At 35.5% G+C, this 19,913-nt stretch overlaps 1 protein-coding gene across 3 annotated transcripts in view; it reads left to right on the forward strand.

The window, feature by feature from the left end:
- Positions 1–19,913, forward strand: part of EML5 (EMAP like 5) — a 159,060-nt gene that overhangs the window by 29,310 nt on the left and 109,837 nt on the right. For 2 of the 3 annotated variants that reach the window (XM_081830082.1, XM_081830084.1), the window contains exons 2-6: positions 1,750–1,909; positions 12,627–12,725; positions 14,540–14,608; positions 17,270–17,455; positions 18,890–19,025. In XM_081830082.1, the coding sequence (XP_081686208.1) occupies positions 1,750–1,909; positions 12,627–12,725; positions 14,540–14,608; positions 17,270–17,455; positions 18,890–19,025 (650 nt within the window). Of the gene's footprint in view, positions 1–1,749; positions 1,910–12,626; positions 12,726–14,539; positions 14,609–17,269; positions 17,456–18,889; positions 19,026–19,913 lie in introns of those variants that run through there. The other variant, XM_081830083.1, reaches the window with a different exon arrangement.

A 19,913-nucleotide genomic window follows, 5' to 3' on the forward strand; every position in this document is an offset into this window, starting at 1 on the left:
AGCAATAGTAAACAAATTGAACTATATCAAACTAAAAAGCTTCTGCATGGTGAAAGAAACCATCATCAAAAGGAAAAGGCAACCTACTGAATGGGAGGAGATATTTGCCAAAATTACATATCTGGCAAGGGATTAATATCCAAAATATATAAAGAACTCATACAACTTAACAAAAAATCTGATTTAAAAAATGAGCAGAGGATCTGCATAGACATTTTTCCAAAGAAGATAAATCGGTGGCCAACAGGCACATGAAAAGATGTACAACATCACTAATTATTAGGAAAATGCAAATCAAAACCACAATGAGATACCACCTCACAAGGGTAGATTGGCTATCATCAAAAAGACAAGAAAAAACAAGTGTTGGAGAAGATGTGGAGAAATGGGAACACTTGTAAATAAAACCCTGGGAATGTAAATTAGTGCATCTGCTATGTAAAACACTGTGGCTATTCCTTAAAAAGTTGACAAAAGAACTGCCATACTATCCAGCAATTCCACTTCTGGGCATTTATCTAAAGAACATGAAAACATTAATGCGAAAAGATATATGCATCCTGTTGTTAATTACAGCATCATTTACAATAGCCACCATATGGAAACAATCTAAATGTGCACCAGTGGATGAATGGGTAATATACACATTGTATTATAATCTATATAATCTATATATATTTAGGATTTATATATACATATATATATGTTATATATACACAATGGACTACTACTCAGCCATAAAAAGAGTGAAATCAGATGGCAACAACATGGATGGACCTTGAAGGTATTAAGTGAACTAAGTCAGAAGGAGAAAGTAAGAAATATAATCTCAGTCATATGTGAATCTAAAAAACACAGAACAAATAAAACAAAAACAAACTCATACACAGAAAACAGATTGGTGGTTATCACAAGGGTAGGTGGTTGAGGGGTGGGTGAAATGGGTGAAGGAAGTCAATGGTATGGTGATAAATGGTAACCAGACTTTTGGAGGTGATCATTTTGAGATTAATACAGATATTTAGTTATAATATTGTATACCTGAAACTTATATAATGTTACATACCAGTTTTACTTCAATTAAGAATGGGATTTGTAATTAAAGTATTACTGTAGGAGTGCTGCTAAATACTATTTTTGGACACTAAGATTTGGTCTAACGCTACCCAATAAAAGAGTAAAATGAGATAGAGGGCTTAAAAACAGATGAATACCAAATGGGAAAATGGTATATGGTGAGGTTGCTACTAATTTGTTGCTGTGGTGCAGTTGATCCCTTGTGAGAATTCTTTTCTTGCAAAGTTTACACTGTATCATATTACAGAGATTATGAACTCTATCATCAAACTGCTTATCACATATACTAGTCAAGTAATAACTCTTAGCATGGATTTTTGTAGAAGTTATTTTTTTTTTTAAGATTTTATTTATTTATTTGACAGAGACACAGCGAGAGAGGGAACACAAGCAGGGGGAGTGGGAGAGGGAGAAGCAGGCTTCCCGCTGAGCAGGGAGCCCGATGCGGGGCTCGATCCCAGGACCCCGGGATCATGACCCGAGCTGGAGGCAGACAGACGCTTAATGACTGAGCCACCCAGGCGCCCCTGTAGAAGTTATTTTAAATCCATATTACTTTAAATGGATAACATCTAATTTTTGCATTGGTATATATAAAGTTTACATATATCAAATATTATAAAAGCTCTATAAGCAATTTTAAGTCAATTTATTTGTTTATTTATTTTGCAGCCTTGCATTGCATCCTGAACGAGTATTAGTAGCAACAGGACAAGTTGGGAAAGAGCCTTATATCTGTGTTTGGGATTCATACACTGTGCAGACCATATCAGTTCTAAAGGATGTTCATACACATGGTATAGCCTGTTTAGCATTCGACTTAGATGGACAGGTATGTGATATTTTTTCTCTTTTCCTAACTATATCTTAAAAGTGCGTACCATAGGAAATGATTATATATCTATAAATATTAAATTGGAAAGCAATAGATGAAAAGTACCTGTTTGTTCAAGGGTAGAGGTAGGTAGGTTGGGTGGATAGTGAACATAAGAAAAATAAGAACAATAAGGAGTCTTTATTTCATGTATCAGGAACTTTTTAATTAATGATCTTATGAAAGCCAAAGAGATTCTGACTCAGTAGAATATTACCTGGTTGTCCTAGAAAATTTTACATATAAATAACTCTTTTCCAGGTAGTGTACGTTGATAAGACAGATGGGAGACATCTTAGGAAAACTAGGTTTCTCAAAGTAGAGCTGTATACATTTTAATTTTCAGTTATTTTAAAGGTTTCTGTTAAAATTACATTTTTTATTGAAAATAGAGGCAACTCCTATAATATGAGCTATTTTTATACAAAATCAAAGTTGAAAACAAAGGATATAATTATCATTCCATTTACTTATCAGTTCCCAAATTATTATCTACTTCTTGTTAATGATGGTTAAAAAAAATTAAACATGCCAAGAACTTTTTTGTGGTGCTGTCATGGAACTTGTTATACCTAACACATATTTAAGAAGTAGTAAGAAGTTGAATTTTGCAGATGTGGTTAATTTATAGTCTTTAAATTTTTATGTTAAAATTAGACTTTAAAAATCATTTTAATTTTTAGAAAAATTTTAGTTACCTGCTTTTCAGTTCATAAAATTAATTTTATAGATTGAGATTTTACAGAAACAGATTACATTGTGTTCCCTTGAAAATGATAAGTAGATATTTTATCTATAACTCTGAGGAATAGCTTATTTGAGTAGCATAGATTAATATGACTTAAGAGTCTGGTAAGAGATCTTTAAAGACTTAACTGGAACCTTTCATTTGGGGAAAAATGTGCTTCTAGGTTTAATATCCCTATGTAGCAGTGATTGGCAATTATAGAACCTTAATTCGTGTCCCATTTTTGCTATTGTTTTTCAAGTCCCTTACTGTCCTCATATCAATTTTATTTTCTTTTTTTTATAAAAGAGTTTATTTATTTGACAGAGAGAGAGAGAGAACAGGAACACAAGCAGGGGGAGTGGGAGAGGGAGAAGCGGGCTTCCCGTGGAGCGGGGAGCCCGATGCGGGGCTCGATCCCAGGACACTGGGATCATGACCTGAGCCAAAGGCAGATGCTTAACGACTGAGCCACCCAGACGCCCCTATTTTGTTTTTTTAAAAGGAAGAGACTGGGGCGCCTGGGTGGCTCAGTTGGTTAAGCGACTGCCTTCGGCTCAGGTCATGATCCTGGAGTCCCGGGATCGAGTCCCGCATTGGGCTCCCTGCTCGGCAGGGAGTCTGCTTCTCCCTCTGACCCTCCTCCCTCTCATGCTCTCTGTCTCTCATTCTCTCTCTCTCAAATAAATAAAATCTTTAAAAAAAAAAAAAAAAAAAGGAAGAGATTAATACTTTTTACCTACCTCACAGGAGATTAAATTTTATGAAATAAACCTCCACAGTTTTTTTTTTTAATCATTTACCAAAAGTGTTATGAAGTCCAAGATGTATTAACTATAATAAGCTTCTGTATACTTTAAACACAAATGTTTCTTCCTAATTTTGGAATTGCTCTTTCTAAATGTAAGATATTGCATTGTTGAGGAACTTCTTTAATATAGACAAGGAAGTCATGCCTATAGCTTTTCCTAGTTGAAAGGCCTTTAATTTTGCTTATTTTAAGTAACTTATAAGAAAAGCCTTGGGTACATGTATTTTATTATCACAGATCTTCATGAAAAAGTGTTACTTAAAAATTTAAGCTTATAAAAAAAACATAACAGCTAAAAGTTATTGAGCACATACTGAGTACCAAGCATTGTGCTAAGCTTACCTTATCTTATTTAATCCTCAAAACAACCCTATGAAATAGATATTATTATTATCTCTATTTTACAGATAAAGAAACTGAGACTTAGAGAGGTTAAATAACTTGCCCCAGGTTACACAGCTAGTAAATGGAGCCAGAGCGGAAACCCAGGTCAGTCACACTCCAAAGCTCGTGTTTTTAACCGCAGTACTCTCCTGCCTCCCAAACATGGAACTTAGGAGGTAGTGATTGATATTTCAGAAGGAACTCATCCATCTTAAATATAGTTAAAGCTTATAAGGAACTGCTGCCAATTGAAGATTAAGTTAAGAAGAGTATCTCTGAAATTATACTAATGAGAAAATGCTTTAGTTAAAAAATATATTTGAGAACATATCTATTCACTAATATCTATAAACTGTTCATGAGATATCAACTGGGAAATATTGTGTGATTTTTGCATTTCTACTAGATTTAAAACTGTAAGGGCTCTGTTAAGATTTATCCAATGAATGAGTTTCCCTGTTGGTAGTAATGCTGAATGTTATTTTCCCAGAGGCTTTCTTCTAAATGGACTGAATATCCACTCTAATACCAGAAGTCTGCCTTATTGAGAATAATTAGAACCTGAAAAGTCTACTTATATAAATGCACACCAAACAGGGACTCAGATTTCTTAGTGGAAAGAAGGAAAATTTGAGTGGTACTTTGTCTTGAAAATACAACAATACGTTGTAAAAACATTTCTCATGTTTTTAATCTAAGCTATAGTTACAGCTCTGGTGATTTGCAGAATAAATAAGAATAGTGTTATTTTTTTTTAACCTAATTTTGTCAGTTACAAAATAAAATGCTTTAGTTTACCTTTGACTGTTGGCACATGATTATGGAGAGAGTAATTTTTGTAAAAATAATGGAGTTCACTGGTTTTTTCAAGTGCGTTTTAGCAATCTCTTGATATCAGGACATATCTCAAGTGCCTAATGTATTATTCTTGAGTCTTTTTCTATTTCTTTGCCAGATCCTAATTTCTGATGGCTTTATTTATAATTTTACCAGTATTTGCTCCCTTAAGCCCTGCATCTTTTGCAAAATTTGTGATTTTACTTTGTAACATTATGACAATTAGTTCTTATGTAATGAACACAGATCACAGGGACCCCCCTACTAAAATCTTTTAAGTATAATTGTTCCTTATTTGAATATGTTTCACAGTTGCAGGAACTTATGGGATCATCTAGTTGTGTCTATTGGGATATTTTTCTTATTTGAGTATTTAGTGTGATAGAACTTTTTAATAAATATTTCCAATTCAATTAATGGACAGAACCAAGATTTTGTTTGGGACTAAGATCAAGGAGGAATTTGGGAAGATGAATAGAGGCTTCTTTATCTGGCTTTCTTTCTCCCTCTCTGACTTTAGCTTTTCCTTCTGTCTGCTTCTTAAATGTCAGTGTTCTTTAGAAGTCTGTAGCCTTCTTTTCTTTTTACTTATTCTCTCTAGGTGATCATTTAGAGCCATGATTTTAATGCCTACGTCAGCTAACAGTTGCCCCAGCTTCTCTCCTTAACTCTAGATATCCCGTCCCTTGAGTGTCATACAAATACACCATATATTACACATTTAAAAGTGAATCTCTCTTTGTCCAACTCTATTAAAACAAAAAGTTTATTCTTTCTCTGGCTCTGGCCTACCTTTCCAACTTTCCAGGTGGCAGTCCTCCCCTCAGCCACCCTGAATTAGGCTTTTTCCTGACAGCACCGTCATCTCTGTAATCTTGGTGTCCTCTGGTCTGAAATACTTTCTCTTACTTTTCTACCCAGATCTTCCTCAGTCTTCCAGGATACAGTTAAAGCATTAATTAAAATTATTTTTATTTATTTGAGACAGAGAGAGCGCTCATGGGGCAGGGAGGGGGAGGAGTGCCCCATGCCCAACTGACTGAGCCACCCAGGCACCCCTAAAGCATTACTTTTACTGGAAGACCTAATCTTCTTCCTCATCTACATAGGCTGGGTTAAATGTGAGAAAAAGTGATAAAGTAAAAAATGACAGAAAGCTAGGAGAGGAAGTAGTATTGGCTTGGTTATTTCTACCTTATCCTCTCTGCTGTTGCTTAACCTATGCTGAGGGAGGTTGATTTTGGCTATGTAAGTTTATCAGGGCTACAGAGGAAGTGCTCCCAGATCTCTTTTGTTACTGCCTATACTGAGCTGGATGTTTGGAGGTTCTATAGAGATACATGGAGTTTTAAAGCTTTTGACCAAGTGTGGTTTGCTGTGTGTATATGATGAGCCAAGTCAGAGAGAAAGGACAGTGCCCCTCTAACTGTCCCTCACTTGATACTTGTGAAATTTTAATCTCAACACAGTAGGTAAAGATCGCTTTTTTTAAAGATTTTATTTGTTTATTTGACAGAGAGAGACACAGCGAGAGAGGGAACACAAGCACGGGGAGTGGGAGAGGGAGAAGCAGGCTTCCGGCAGAGAAGGAAGCCCAGTATGGGGCAAGATTCCAGGACCCTGGGATCATGACCTGAGCCGAAGGCAGATGCTTAACCACTAAGCCACCCAGGCGCCCCTCTTTTAGCTAGATACTGATACCTTATAGTTCCCAACTATTAAAGACTCTCAAGAAAGCAAATCTTCTCCTCTTGTTCCCTTGAGATTTCTGCCAGCATGATTTGATGGAGAGCCATATATACTATGTATATACTGTATCTTTTTCATGGGAGCCATTCTTTCCACCCATTTGAGGATTTAAATAGTAATTCTACTTTGCAGAAATCTGTTTCTAACTGGGTACTAGATGGCATTTCTCATTCGGACAGGAAGAAGGCATAGGTTCTTTTCTTTCTCTCTTTTTTAAAGATTTAATTATTTGAGAGAAAGAGCGCACGCGTGTGTGTGAGTGTGGGGAGGGGCAGAGGGAGATAATCTTCAAGCTGACTCTCTACTGAGCACGGAGCCCAACTCAGGGCTCGATCTCACAATCCATGAGATCATGACCTGAGCTGAAACCAAGAGTTAGACACTCAACTGAGCCACCCAGATGCCCTGAGGGCATAGGTTCTTAAAGCTAATTAAGGTTATGGTAAACTAGTAATGACAGCAAACATTTATATAACATTAATCATATAGTAACTCTCATATATATATTAATTTCCATGTTAACCCTATGAAACACTTTTATTATCCCCACTTAATAGATGAGGAAACTAAGCTACAGAGAGGCTGCATAACTGCTAAAAGTAATCCAATTAGTGAGAAATGGAGCTAGTGTTCAAACCTAGGCAGTCTGGTATCAGCAACTAGGCTTTAAATCAGAGATTCGTAAACTTTCTGTAACAAGTCGGGAAATATTTAAGCTTTGTAGACCATACTGTCTCTGGCTCAACTACTCAGCTCTACATTGTGTGGGAAACCAGTCATAGACAGCTTGTAAAAGAATGGGTATGGCTGTGCTCTAATATAATTTTATTTACAAAAACAGGGTGCAGGCAGGATTTGGCCTGAGGGTTGTAATTTGCTGACCCCTGCTTCTAAACCAGTGCTTTTCAAATTATGTGTTGTGGGCTGATCTTTATGATTTCTTCTTTAACCCTTCAGTTACTTAGAAGTCTATTGTTAATTTCCACCCATTTGGAGGATTTTCTGTACAATTTCCTGTTATTCTAATTTGTTTTTGTCAGACAACATAGTCTGTATTTTGATTTTTAAAATTTATTTAGGCTTATTTTGTGATCTTCATGAAGCTCATATGCACTTGGAAAGAATGTGGAAAAATATATGTATTATACTGTTTCCTTTCTCCTTCTGTTTACTGTGCTATTATTCATTTTACTTACACATATTTTATAAATTTCATAACTTATTTTTGCTTTAAACAGTTTTAAAAGAAAATTAAAAACAAGAAAAGCCTTATTTACATATTTGTCATTTGGGCATTCTTCATTCACAAGTGTATCATTTCTGTCTGCCTGAAGAAATTTCCATTATCATATCTTCTAGTGCAGGTTTGTCAATGGTGTATTTTCTCATCTTCTGTTTACTTGAAAAACATTATTGTGACCCAATTTTCAAAAGATAATTTTGCTAGGTATACTATTCTATGTTACCTTATTCCCCCTCAGCATTTTAAAGATTTTATGTATTTGAGAGAGAGAGAGATTGGAAAGTGCGAGCAGGGGAGGACCAGAGGGAGAAGGACAACAGACTCATATCTTTTCTTAATGCTCTAAGCTGCTATTAATCCTATGGAGTGAATTTTTATTTCACATAACTTAACATTTATTTTTACAAGTTCTACATGTTCTTTTATATCTTTTATTTCTCATTTTATTCCTTGTATGCTTTAAAATAATTCTTTTTTGGGGGGGTTCCTTTTTTTAAATTTTAAGTTCAATTAATTAACAATATAGTGTATTAGTTTCAGAGGTAGAGTTCAGTGATTCATCAGTTGCATACAACACCCAGTGCTCATTCCATCACGTTCCCTCCTTCATGCCCACCACCCAGTTACCCCATCCCCCCACACCTCCCCTCCAGCAAGCCTCAGTTTCTTTCCTATGCTTAAGAAGTCTCTTATGGTTTGTCTCCCTCTCTGGTTTCATCTTGTTTTATTCTTCCCAGGTTTGTTTTTTTTTTTTTTTTTACTAACCAGAATCTTGCTGTATGTATGGTTCTTTGATGTGCTTTTTGGAGATGTTCTCAGCCTAGCACACTCCTTTTATCCATTCTATATCCCACAGAAATAGATGTTTGGGTTGCTTCATTCTGCTGTTATAATTATTCCCACTTTTTGTGCACAAACTTGAGCACAGGGGCTGAAATTTGAGGGGAAGAGTGTCAATTTGAGCCCTTGGCAATCTGAGGTGAAGGCATGTTGACTTGGCATTTAGCAGGTGGCAGACCGTGCATGCTGACTTGGGCAGGAGGGCGGTTGGACTGTGAATTTGGGACCCACAGGCCAATGGCTTTGTGTGTGACAGGGATGTGGCTGGTTTTGCTTTTAATTTTTGTTTTTCTGGGAAACTTGATCTCTCCCTCTATTCTAAATGAAAGCCTTGCTGGATAGAGTATTCTTGGCTGCAGATTTTTTCCTTTTAGCAGTTGGAATTTATCATGCCACTTTCTTCTAGCCTGCAGAGTTTCTGCTGAAAAACCCACTGATAGCTGTATGGGGTTTCCCTTGTATGTACCTGCTTTCCTTTCTCTTGCTGCTTTTAAAATTCTCTCTTTATCACTACTTTTGGCCATCTTATTTACTTTGTGTCTTGGTGCAGACCTCTTTGGGTTGGTTGTGTTGGGGGCTCTCTGTGCCTCCTGGATCTGGATTTCTCTTTCCTTCCCCAGATTCAGGAAGTTTTCAGCTATTATTTCTTCAGACAAATCTTCTGCCCCCTTCTCTCACTCTTCTCCTTCTGGGATCCCTATCATGTGACTGTATACCTGACAGTGTTGCTGAGTTCCCTGGGTCTGTTTTCATTTTGCGTATTTTTTCCCCACTCTCATCTGCTCGGCTTGATTGCTTTCCATGACTCCGTCCTCCAGGTGGCTGTTCCTTTCTTCTACTTCCTCTTGCTTGCTATTTATTCCAGATGGTCTATTTTTATTTCCATTTAGTGAGTCCAGTAGCTCTAATTGGTTCTTTTTTTATGTCTCCTATCTCTTGGTGGAGGGTCTCATGGAGGTCCTGCAGTCCTTCCTCAATTCTAGCAAGTATCTTTATGAGCATTACTTTAAATTCACTATCAGACATATTACCTCCATTTCGTTTAGGTCTCTTGCTCTGATTTTGTCCTGTTCTTTGATTTGGGACATATTCCTCTGTCTCCTCATTCTGTCTCTTGCGTTGTCTGTTTTTCTGTGTTAGGAAAGTCAGCTACGTCTCCTGCACTTGAAAGTAGTGGCTTTATGAAGAAGAGGTCCTGCAGTGCAATGTCTGTTCCCCAGAACCTGGTGCTTCAGGGGGTGTCTCCTATGTGTGTTGCTCCAGGGGTGTCCTACCGTTGTGGCTAGGATGTGTTTGCCTTCAGTCCTGTTGTCTGCGATGGCTCTCTGCCTGTGTGGGCAGAGTCGGGTGCCCGTGGTGTTAGTGGACTGCTCCGAGGCTGCCTAGGGCTTGAGTTGAGTCAGACCAGGCATTTGCCAGAGATGCAATAGCACCAAACTGCAGGCACTGTCCCTGTGTTGTCCCCAGAGAAGCTTTTGTTGGTGGGTAGGGCCTGCAGTCAGACCCACTGCCTGACCCCAGCCCACTGCTGGGGTCACAGTCAGATGGGTGTGTGGTTATCTTCCCCTCTCCCTGGGGTAGGACTCACTTTGGAGTGGTGCTGACCCTTGTCTGGGCCACACGCACACTGCCAGGCTTGTGGCACTGCTTTGACGGGATCTTGCCAAAAGCGATGGGAGGGGGTGGATCTGCTTCACTGTGGCCTCTTGTCTAGCTGGGCTGCAGAGAGTCCGTTCTGCCAGTTTTCGGGCTGCTTTCTGGGTTATTTATGCCGACGTGGGTGCTCTCTAGGCGGCCAGGTGGCAAGAGGTCAGCCCAGGGACGTCCTACTCTGCCATCTTCCCAGCAGCCTCTGCTATAAAATAATTTTTGAGTAAAGCTCTGGGCTGGCTCAGTCAGTGGAGCATGCAACTCTTGATCTTGGGGTTTTGGGATTGAGCCCCACGTTGGGTATAGAGATTACTTAAAAACAAAATCTTAAAATAATTCTTGAGCATCTTGAACATTTTCATTTTAATAGTTAATGTCTCAATTTTAATAATTTCTGTGGTTCTTAGGTCTGTTTCTATTAACTGATTTTTCTCCTGATTATTCATCACATTTTCCTCTTTGTTCACATGTCCAATAATTTTTTATTGGATGCTGGACATTGTGTGTGTTACATTCTGAATTCTAGATTTTGTTGTATTCCTTTAAAATATTTTGGACATTGTTCTGGCAGGTAGTTAAGTTCCTTGTGGATCAGTTTGATCCTTGTGAAAGCTTGCTTTCACACTTTTGGGGGACAGGGCTAAAGTAGCTCTTCCTCCAGAACTGTTGGTTTAATTTCACCACTAAGTTGTGACCCTTCTGGGGTCCCCATTGAATACCTAGTGAATTCAAAGAAATATCTACATTCTGGTTATTGGGAACTCAAGGGATCTTGACCCTTTGTGATCTCTGGGAATTTTTTGGCTTCAGCTCCCCAGTAATTGCTTTTTTTTTTTTTCCTCCAGAATTTGTTCTTTGCATGGCCTCATGGATTTCACCCTAAGCATGCAAAGATTGGTGTTCTCAAGGGGACCCATAAACAAATTTTCTGGAGCTCTTTCTGTGCTCTGCAAATTCTAGCCATCTTGACCTCTCTGAATTCCAGGCTCTGTCTTCTCAAATCAGCAAGTCTGCTGGGCTCTGTTTGGATTCTACCTTTCCATGCTATAATCTGCAAGTTGTCTCCTAGATGAAGGCTGGGGCAAGTACCTGCACCTTGTTTCTCCCTCTTTCAGAGCTCACAGTGCTTCACTTCCTGTTATGAATGTCTGAAAGCATTTGTTTCATACATTTTATAGTTTTCTGGTTGTTTATCATGGGGGCAAGTTCAGACCCTCATACTCCTTCATGGCTGGAAGTCCATATTTTATGTTTCTTAACCCCTCTCACACTTTCCATCTCACTGTCTCCTTAACTCTGTATTTTCATCTCCCTCTAATTGCCTATTTAACTTTTCCACTGTGTTTTAAATTTCATTTCTAAAAATTCCATTTGCTTCTTCAGATCTGCTTGAATACTTTTTACAGTCTCCTATTCTTTGCTCATATGAAGATACTTTGAAACCTTAATTTTATTTCTCTCTTCCCCTCATAATTCCAATGTCTGATGTTTTCTAGAACTGATTTTGCTATTTGTCTTGCTGATTCTTACTCATAGTCCCTTATTTCCTATGGTTATGGCGGTTGGGGGTGTTTATTTTTATGTTTATTGAATTGCTACCTGTAGGAATTCTTTGAGGGATGGATTGAAGTGTCAGTTCTCCAGGTAGGATTTATATTTGTGCTACACTGTTGAAAATGCCTGAAGACTGAAACCCTCAGGACCACTCTGAAATTTTCCACCTGAGGGGTTCATAATTAACGTGGAGTTAGGCCCTATGACCGTGTGAAAGCTGCTTTTGACTATCAGTTTTCAGGGAAGATTGTCTTCCCCTTCATGCATTGCCGTGCCCCCCCCCCCTTTTTTTTTTAAAGGAGTGGTTTCTTGTTTTCCCTTATTCTGAGGAGTTCACTGCTTTAGTCAGAAGTCTGAAGTTCAAATCTACACCTTGGACTGGCCCTAAACTTTATCTCCTATTTTTGTCCAGCCTATAGAACAAAAACCAGGCTTACCAGGAGTTAGCTGGTACCTTTAGAATAAAGTGGTTGTGGGAGCTCTCTTATCCTCCAGGATTCCTGTCTGAAATCTCTTTGTTTTTGTTCCAGATTTCATAATTCCTTGACATAATTCAGCAGTGCATTTAAAAAGATGTTTTTACATTTTATCCAGCATTTCTAGTTTTTAGCAGGAGAGATGTTTAGGGTATTTTGTCAGTCCTACTGTTAGAATGGAAGTCTCTTCTGTTCCTTATTGTGAAGAACTACACGTATGTGAATATTAACAAGATGAAATACATCCAGCCTTTCTCTGTGAAGTCTATATAATATAAATGTGTAAGTTTTGAGGTGTAAGTTTATAGTACCCATGAGTATAATTTGTTTGCCATTTATAATTTGGTTCCTTTTTTATTTGTTTGCCTTTTTATTCCCTCATGGACTTCTTGGATCTAATTCAGCGCTTGGTTTCAGTTGGACTTGATTCAAAGAATGCAGTTTGTGTTTGGGATTGGAAGAGGGGAAAAATGTTATCTATGGCCCCTGGTCACACAGATAGAGTAAGTATTCTCCTTTGGGGTTTATACTGGGTATTGGATGGGAAAAAGAGGAGAGCCAGGGGATTCTATGTTTCCATGCTTTGTTATTGCCAGATAGTTCATATGTAATTAAAAATTTAAAGTACAATTGCAAATACTCATAAAATTTTAGAACTGTATATGTGTAGTAGTACTCAAAAATATGACTCAATATGTGAAGTGTTAGCACAAAACTTTTAACCATTGTTTGCTTCAGTGAAAATGATGAATTTTAAGTTATTCAGACCCCCATTTAAAAAGTGAACGGCTCATGCCTAGGGTCTATGTAGTTTTGTTTATCACTGGTTTATTATGTACATATCGTAATTAAAGTGAAACATGATATTGTGTGTGAATTTGAAATTTTATATTATTAAAAAATTTCAGAGACCTAACATTTTTTACTTTGGAAACTTATTAAAAGTATATTCCTTATTCTAAGCTGTTTAAGTTAATATAGAAAATACTTTGTAGTCAGCTTTTTAATTAAATATTATACTACTTTTATAAACATACATCAAAAACTTTATCATAAACCCTTAAAAATCTCTCATTTTTTTTGTGTGTGTAGTAAAATTCTAATCTGAATCAGCACAGGAGATGTAGTCATTAATTCTGGGTGGGGGGAGTGGAATCTGTGAATCTATAAAAGTTATATAGAAAATTTTGTGTGTATTTGCATTTTGGTAAATACACTTGTCTTTTAGCAGATTCTCAAAGGGGCCTGTTACACACTCACAAACACAATTTAGATCATTAAAGTGTTAGGTATATTTTATTAGACAATTGTGTATTCTGACTTAGATCAAAGCATTTCACACTTTGGATTTAGTAAATTGATTATTATGAAAAATGGTACTGTCAGAATTTTTATTTTGGTGGTTAGTATTTTAAAGTTGCACAATACAGTTTTCATATAATCTGTGTAATGGTGAGTTGTTAAACATTAATTTATAAGACATATTCTTTATTATCACTGAAGAGAATAATTTTGTACATATTTAAAGGTAATAAGCATGTTAGGTGATTATGCAGGTAGGTGTCAAAGAAACATGGTAAAGACTAACAATGATTTTTTCTTCTATGAAATTATTTTTCAAATGTTAGTTTTTCTTTTATTAAAGTGCATGAGTCTAATGTATATTTTATTTCAGCTGGGTTTTTTATTGTTTGCTCTTACAACAAAAATGGTTTGTATGTATTTAGAGTTTTGGGAGTTTTAGACAAGAACAAAGTCTGGGATCTCCAAAACTTAAGTATAGGTTAGTTTTGTTTGACCCATAAACAACAAAGCTAAAAAATAAAAGCAGAATTTATACTGTGAAATAAATATTATGATTATTTATGTCAGTAGTTCTGTATGATAGAAGGCTATAAAAATGTACTCTATTTCAGTTACTTAAAGTTCTCTATTTCTAGCTGTATAAGTGTTAAATGTACATTCCATTCAGTATCTTGCCTCTGTAAAAATTATGTAGGTACCTGCCTCATGCCCTAGTTCTGGTGAACTATTTTTGTTACTTATGGACCAAATTTTTTAAAAAATTAAAAATAGAGGTATTAATTTTCACTTCACTAGTTGTTTTGTAAAGTTCATAGAAGCTAAGAAATAGTTTTTGTTCATATCATTTACATATTTATTTCTCATAAGATTGTGAAGTGTGGGATTCTGATTATTACTTAGTGAGGAATATTGTTTTATGATAGGTAGGGTTTTGGGGTTTTTGGCCTTTTGGATGGATTCTTAAATGATTCTGAAAATAAGTATTTTAACCATGAATCTGATTTGTTTGCAGATATTTGATATCTCTTGGGATTTGTACCAGCCAAATAAACTTGTCAGCTGTGGTGTAAAACATATCAAGGTACTAGAAGGATCTTATGATAGTCATGTATACTTACTCTCTGCTGCCAAGTACATACCACACTATTTACAACATAGGGTAGTCTTAGGATTTTGACAGTACTTATTTTTTAAATGTCAACATTTTTAACATTCTGATGTTCAACCTAACAGATATTTATTGTGTCATTATAGTGTGTGAGGCACTGTAAGGGATATAGGTATGAGTAGGGAATGAATAAAATACTATTCATAAAGGAATTTATAGTCTTGTGAAGTAGGCTTTACTGTGTTCATCTTGTCTTCTCATGTTTCACCTACAGAGTAAAATGTGAGCATCAGAAACCAAGAAAAGTAAGAGGTTTCTTTCACAGAGATAGGATGGTGAGGCAGAAGCAGCATGGACAGAGTTGGCTTTACCACTTACACTTAGCACTGTTTGACCTGGGATGAGTCATGTAGCCTCGTTGAGCTTTTTTCACATCTTAGAATTGTGGCTTATAAAGTGGATTAAATAAGGCAGTATTTATTCAAGTGCTTGTCATAGGTCCTAGCACATGGTCAACTTTCTGAAAGTGTTGTCTTTTCCTCTATATTTACTCTCTGATTTGACCTTAGCCTTTGGTAGCCACAGTTTATTTTGCTTATGAAAGCTGTGGGTTTTGTTTTACAATTATAGTTCAGGTTTTGAAACCATATAGTCAGTGGTGATATTCATTCTTATGTTTACAGTTACTGTTAAATCCCTGGTGCAGATTGGAAATACTTGTTTTTCTTCCATTATCTGATTTAACAGTTCCTTGTAACAGTTAATTCCTAGTAAGATTCTGTGTTCACATTCTTTCTTTGATATGCTCACTTCCATCCACATTTTCTCCAAAGCATCTTTAGCTGCCACTACAATTCTGGTTTTGATATTCTGGTACTGATTTGATAATGAATAGTATTAAATATTTTTTGAACAAATATTCAGTAGCAAAAGCCTCTATGTTAGGTTTCAGGTACATAGTATAAGCACTGTGAAGGTAGAAATTTTTGTCTTTTTCATCTGTGATGAACAAGATGATGTTTGATGTAGTACTTGATATAAAATACTTAAATTATTGGCAACTTAATACACAGATCTTACTGTTTTATATTGTAAATGAAACTGAAAGTTCCATTTTCAGGTTTTAAACTATTCTTCTGAATTAAACTATATTTTTAATTAAAAAAACTATATTTTTACTATGAGTTAATTTCTTTTCTTTTGGTAGAGTCAATGAAAAGTAGGGTAGATCTTTTTGCAGGCAGTACGTGTGAGGACACTAAGTCCCAAAGATGATTTAGAACTTCCTTGTCCAGTACAGTAGCAACTAGCCACATGTAGCTATTTAAATTAAGTTCATTAAAATTAAATAAAATTTAATCATTTCTTCAGTCATCCCAGTAGTCACATTTCAAATGCTTAAGGTCCACTTGTATCCAGTGGTTACTCTATTAGACAGTATATGTACAGAGAGAATATTTTCATCACCACAGAAAGTTCTATTAGATGGCATTGATCTGGACTATAAAACAATAGTTCCTTTACTCTGAACATGAAAATTATTTGGATACCTGGGTTTGACTCCCCAGAGATTCTCTCTCAGTTTATTTCGGTGGGGGCCCAGGCATACCATGTTTTATAATTTCCCTCAGGTGAGTCTAATGTGCAGCCAAAGTTGAGAATCACCCACCTAGATGAAAATAGTAGACTGAAATAGGGATTTGCTGAAAGGAAGAGAACTAGCTATCCTTGTGCACAGGAATCATGGAGCTTTTAGAATTAAAAATCAAAGTTTCATTGATTAAAGCATTCATTAGTTATTTGAATGGATAAGCATCATAATTTTTAGTTTTTTGAGGCTTCAGGTTTTAAGATTTTTAGGTCTTAAAATAAGATCTGAAAGAGTAAGATCTTTATTATTAACAAATTATGTTACTTTAAGTGGTAATTTACTTATTATAAAGTTGAGTTTATTCTCTGGGCCAAATTTCTTTATGCAAAACTATTCTGTATATCCTTGCCCTGTTCCATTTTTGTTTCTTTATTTCTTTCTGCAAACTATTAAAATTTACCTGAATCCACATAAAAGAATAAAAACCCTGGTAATGAAGATTTATGTTTGACTTTCCGTTTTCTCCTAAAAATGAACAAATTATTCCAATGTGTATCTCTCTTATTTTTAAGCTTTACAAGTAAAGGAATTGCTCAGCTTTGAAAATATCAATGAGAGCAACATTTTTTTCCCATCTTTACTTCATCAAAGATTGAACGTTAGGTTTGGTCCTCCTTCCTATTAGTGTATGGTGTCTTATCTTCATTTTCATTGCTAATGCATAACCAACTCTTTTACTTGTCTGAGTTTCAGGTAGATTTTTTTCAGAGACCAAAGGAGGGAAGCGTAGCCTATTTTAAAAATAATCTAGTTCACCCCCCTTATTCTTATAGATAAGGATTGAAACCAGTGATTTATCTGCTATAATCTAGCTATTGACAACACTAGGATGAGGATGTGAACATTTGAATGCTAATGTTTCATAAGGGGATTTCTTAGGTAATTCTTAGTCTGCTGCTCTAATGTAGCTTCAAAGTATTAGAAATATTTTACTTTATTTATAAACATTCTTTGGTAATTTGATTATACTGTGTACCTTTTAGTTCTGGAGTTTATGTGGAAATGCTCTGACCCCAAAACGAGGGGTCTTTGGTAAGACTGGTGACCTTCAAACAATTTTGTGCCTGGCCTGTGCAAGGGATGAATTAACATATTCTGGTGCACTTAATGGGGATATATATGTTTGGAAAGGAATCAATCTTATAAGGACAATACAAGGAGCCCATACTGTAAGTATATTTACATATTTTAAATACTTTTAGATAACTACTTACCTTCTTGTCTTAGAATGAAAGATATAGAATATAGCAGACTTTCTAGTCAATTCAGTTACTATGAAGAAACATTATGCAATTTGACACATGGATATTTATTAAATTAGCATAATTAGTACCTTGTTCAAACCATTGCTCTAATATGGTATCTTTCTCAGAATAGTGTTGATAAAAGGCTTGTTAAATTCAACCTAAAAGTATTCTAGGTTAACTACATTAGAATAAAGCTAGTACTCTTATGGCTAATTTACCAGTGGGAAATTTGGGGACAATTCTAGAAAAAATATACCTTTTAAATTATAATATCATTCTTTCATTAAGTGAGTGGCAAAGGAATTTAAGTTTTGTAATTCATGAGATTTAACATTTTAAGTTAACAAATCGGGGAAAAAATCTGTTGTGAAAACCTTGTAGTGGTTTGTTTGTTTGTTTTTTTTTTTTTTGATTAAGGATTTTTAGTAGTTGGGTCCCTTACATAGAGAAGGGAACTAGAGAGCGCAGAGCTGCCACATGATTAGCAGTAAGATCTCAAGTAGAGAAGTTATTAAATGTATTAATATGACCCACTATTAAATAATATATTACATATTAAATATATTAAAGAACCACTTAGAACAAGACTTGCTTTGAGCAAAATGTCTGAAGACCAGAAATACCAGATTCTTTTCCACAAAGATTGTGGCAACTCACATTTTCCTCATTAGTATATAAAAATACCAGTTTTTCCTCATACTCCTCAGTACAGGATGTGACCATCATTAAAATTTTGGGTTGTTTTCTGGCTGCAAGTAGTAACTTCTTGTTTTAATTGTTTCCTATTTGTGAATTTTCATATATTTATTGGCTACTTGAAATTCCTTTTCTATTAATTGGTTTTTCTTACCCTTTGCTCTTTTTTGTTACCTTTGTTGTTAGATTTTCTTTACTCACTTGTATATAAGGGGTGTTAACCCTTAAACAGTCCTACACGTTGCAGATATTTCCCCAATCTGTTTGTCTTTGCTTATGATACCTTTATGAAAAATTATTTTCCTTTGTGGCTTGGGTGACCTGCCTTGCATAAAGGGACTCTCATAGTTCAAAGTTACGTAAATGTTCTTCTGACTCTTTTCTAACTTATTTTTTTACATTTAGAATTTTATGTCTATAATTCATTTTTATACGTGGTGTAGGTTTAACTTTATGTTATGCCCATATCATTGGTCATATATTGTGCTCATACACACAAACACACACGAGAGAGAGATTTATTTCTAGATTTTCATTTGTGTTTTCTGATATTTATTCCATTTATTCCGATGTCATATCAAAATCTTTTAAAGTGGGTTTTTACCTACACACAGATTTTTCTTAAAGAGTATATATTGTTAAATTTATTTTCTCTGCTAGGCAGGAATTTTTAGTATGAATGCTTGTGAAGAAGGCTTTGCTACTGGTGGCAGAGATGGCTGTATTCGTCTTTGGGATTTAACTTTTAAACCGATTACTGTGATTGATCTCAGGGAAACAGACCAGGGATACAAAGGTAATAACAAAACAAATGTCTCACTACTAGGCAAATTCTAAATTTAGCAAAGATTGTCTGTTTCTTTTAGTAAATATAAATGTATGTTTTGTAAATATAAATGAGACTCAAATTTGCCCCTTTGTACTGTGTGCATTTAATTGAATTCCTTTTACTGAAGAGGTGAATTTGCCTAAAGACAGTCTAGGTTTACTGTTATGACAAGGATTCTTTTGTATATCTAATGCTTATTAAAATGGGACTTAGAGATGTGATAAGTGCTTGCTTAGGTGACCTTGGATTTTAAAAATATTTTACTATTAGAATGCTAAATGTAACTGTTTAGCAAACTGTTGAAAATAAAGTTGAGGATTGGGAAAAGTTTTGTTCAGGATCATTTAAATGCATGTAGATGTATTTTTCCTTCATCCAAATTTGTCAGCAATTGGGAGATACTTTCTTCTTTGGGGATTTAAAAAATTGATATAATAAAACAGAATCACTATTAAAAAAAACTTATTATTCACTAGTGTGGTATTATAGGAGTAGGATGGGAAGTTGCAGAGGTCTGTGTTTAAGCCTTATTTCAGTCAATTACTAGGTGTGTGACCTTGGGCTACATATTTAATCTCATCCATAAGTGAGAATAACTATCTCATAGGATTAAATGAGCTAATTTAATATACGTAAAATGTTTAAAAGTGTCTGGCACAAAATAATCATCCAGTAAATGTTAACTGTTTTATTATTTTCATTAGTTTTGCTAAGCATTATTGTACCTTAAAGTTTGCAAAATAATTTGACACTTTTTCATATTTGGCCCTCACAAGAACATTGTGAAGTCCACGGCACCTTTATGTTGGCCACATTATACAGATGAGGAAACAGAAACACTAGTTTTCCTGAGGT

Source organism: Leptonychotes weddellii, chromosome 9 (assembly GCF_054177405.1).
Source record: "Leptonychotes weddellii isolate Sample4059 chromosome 9, ASM5417740v2, whole genome shotgun sequence".
Classification (NCBI taxonomy): Eukaryota; Metazoa; Chordata; class Mammalia; order Carnivora; family Phocidae; genus Leptonychotes; species Leptonychotes weddellii.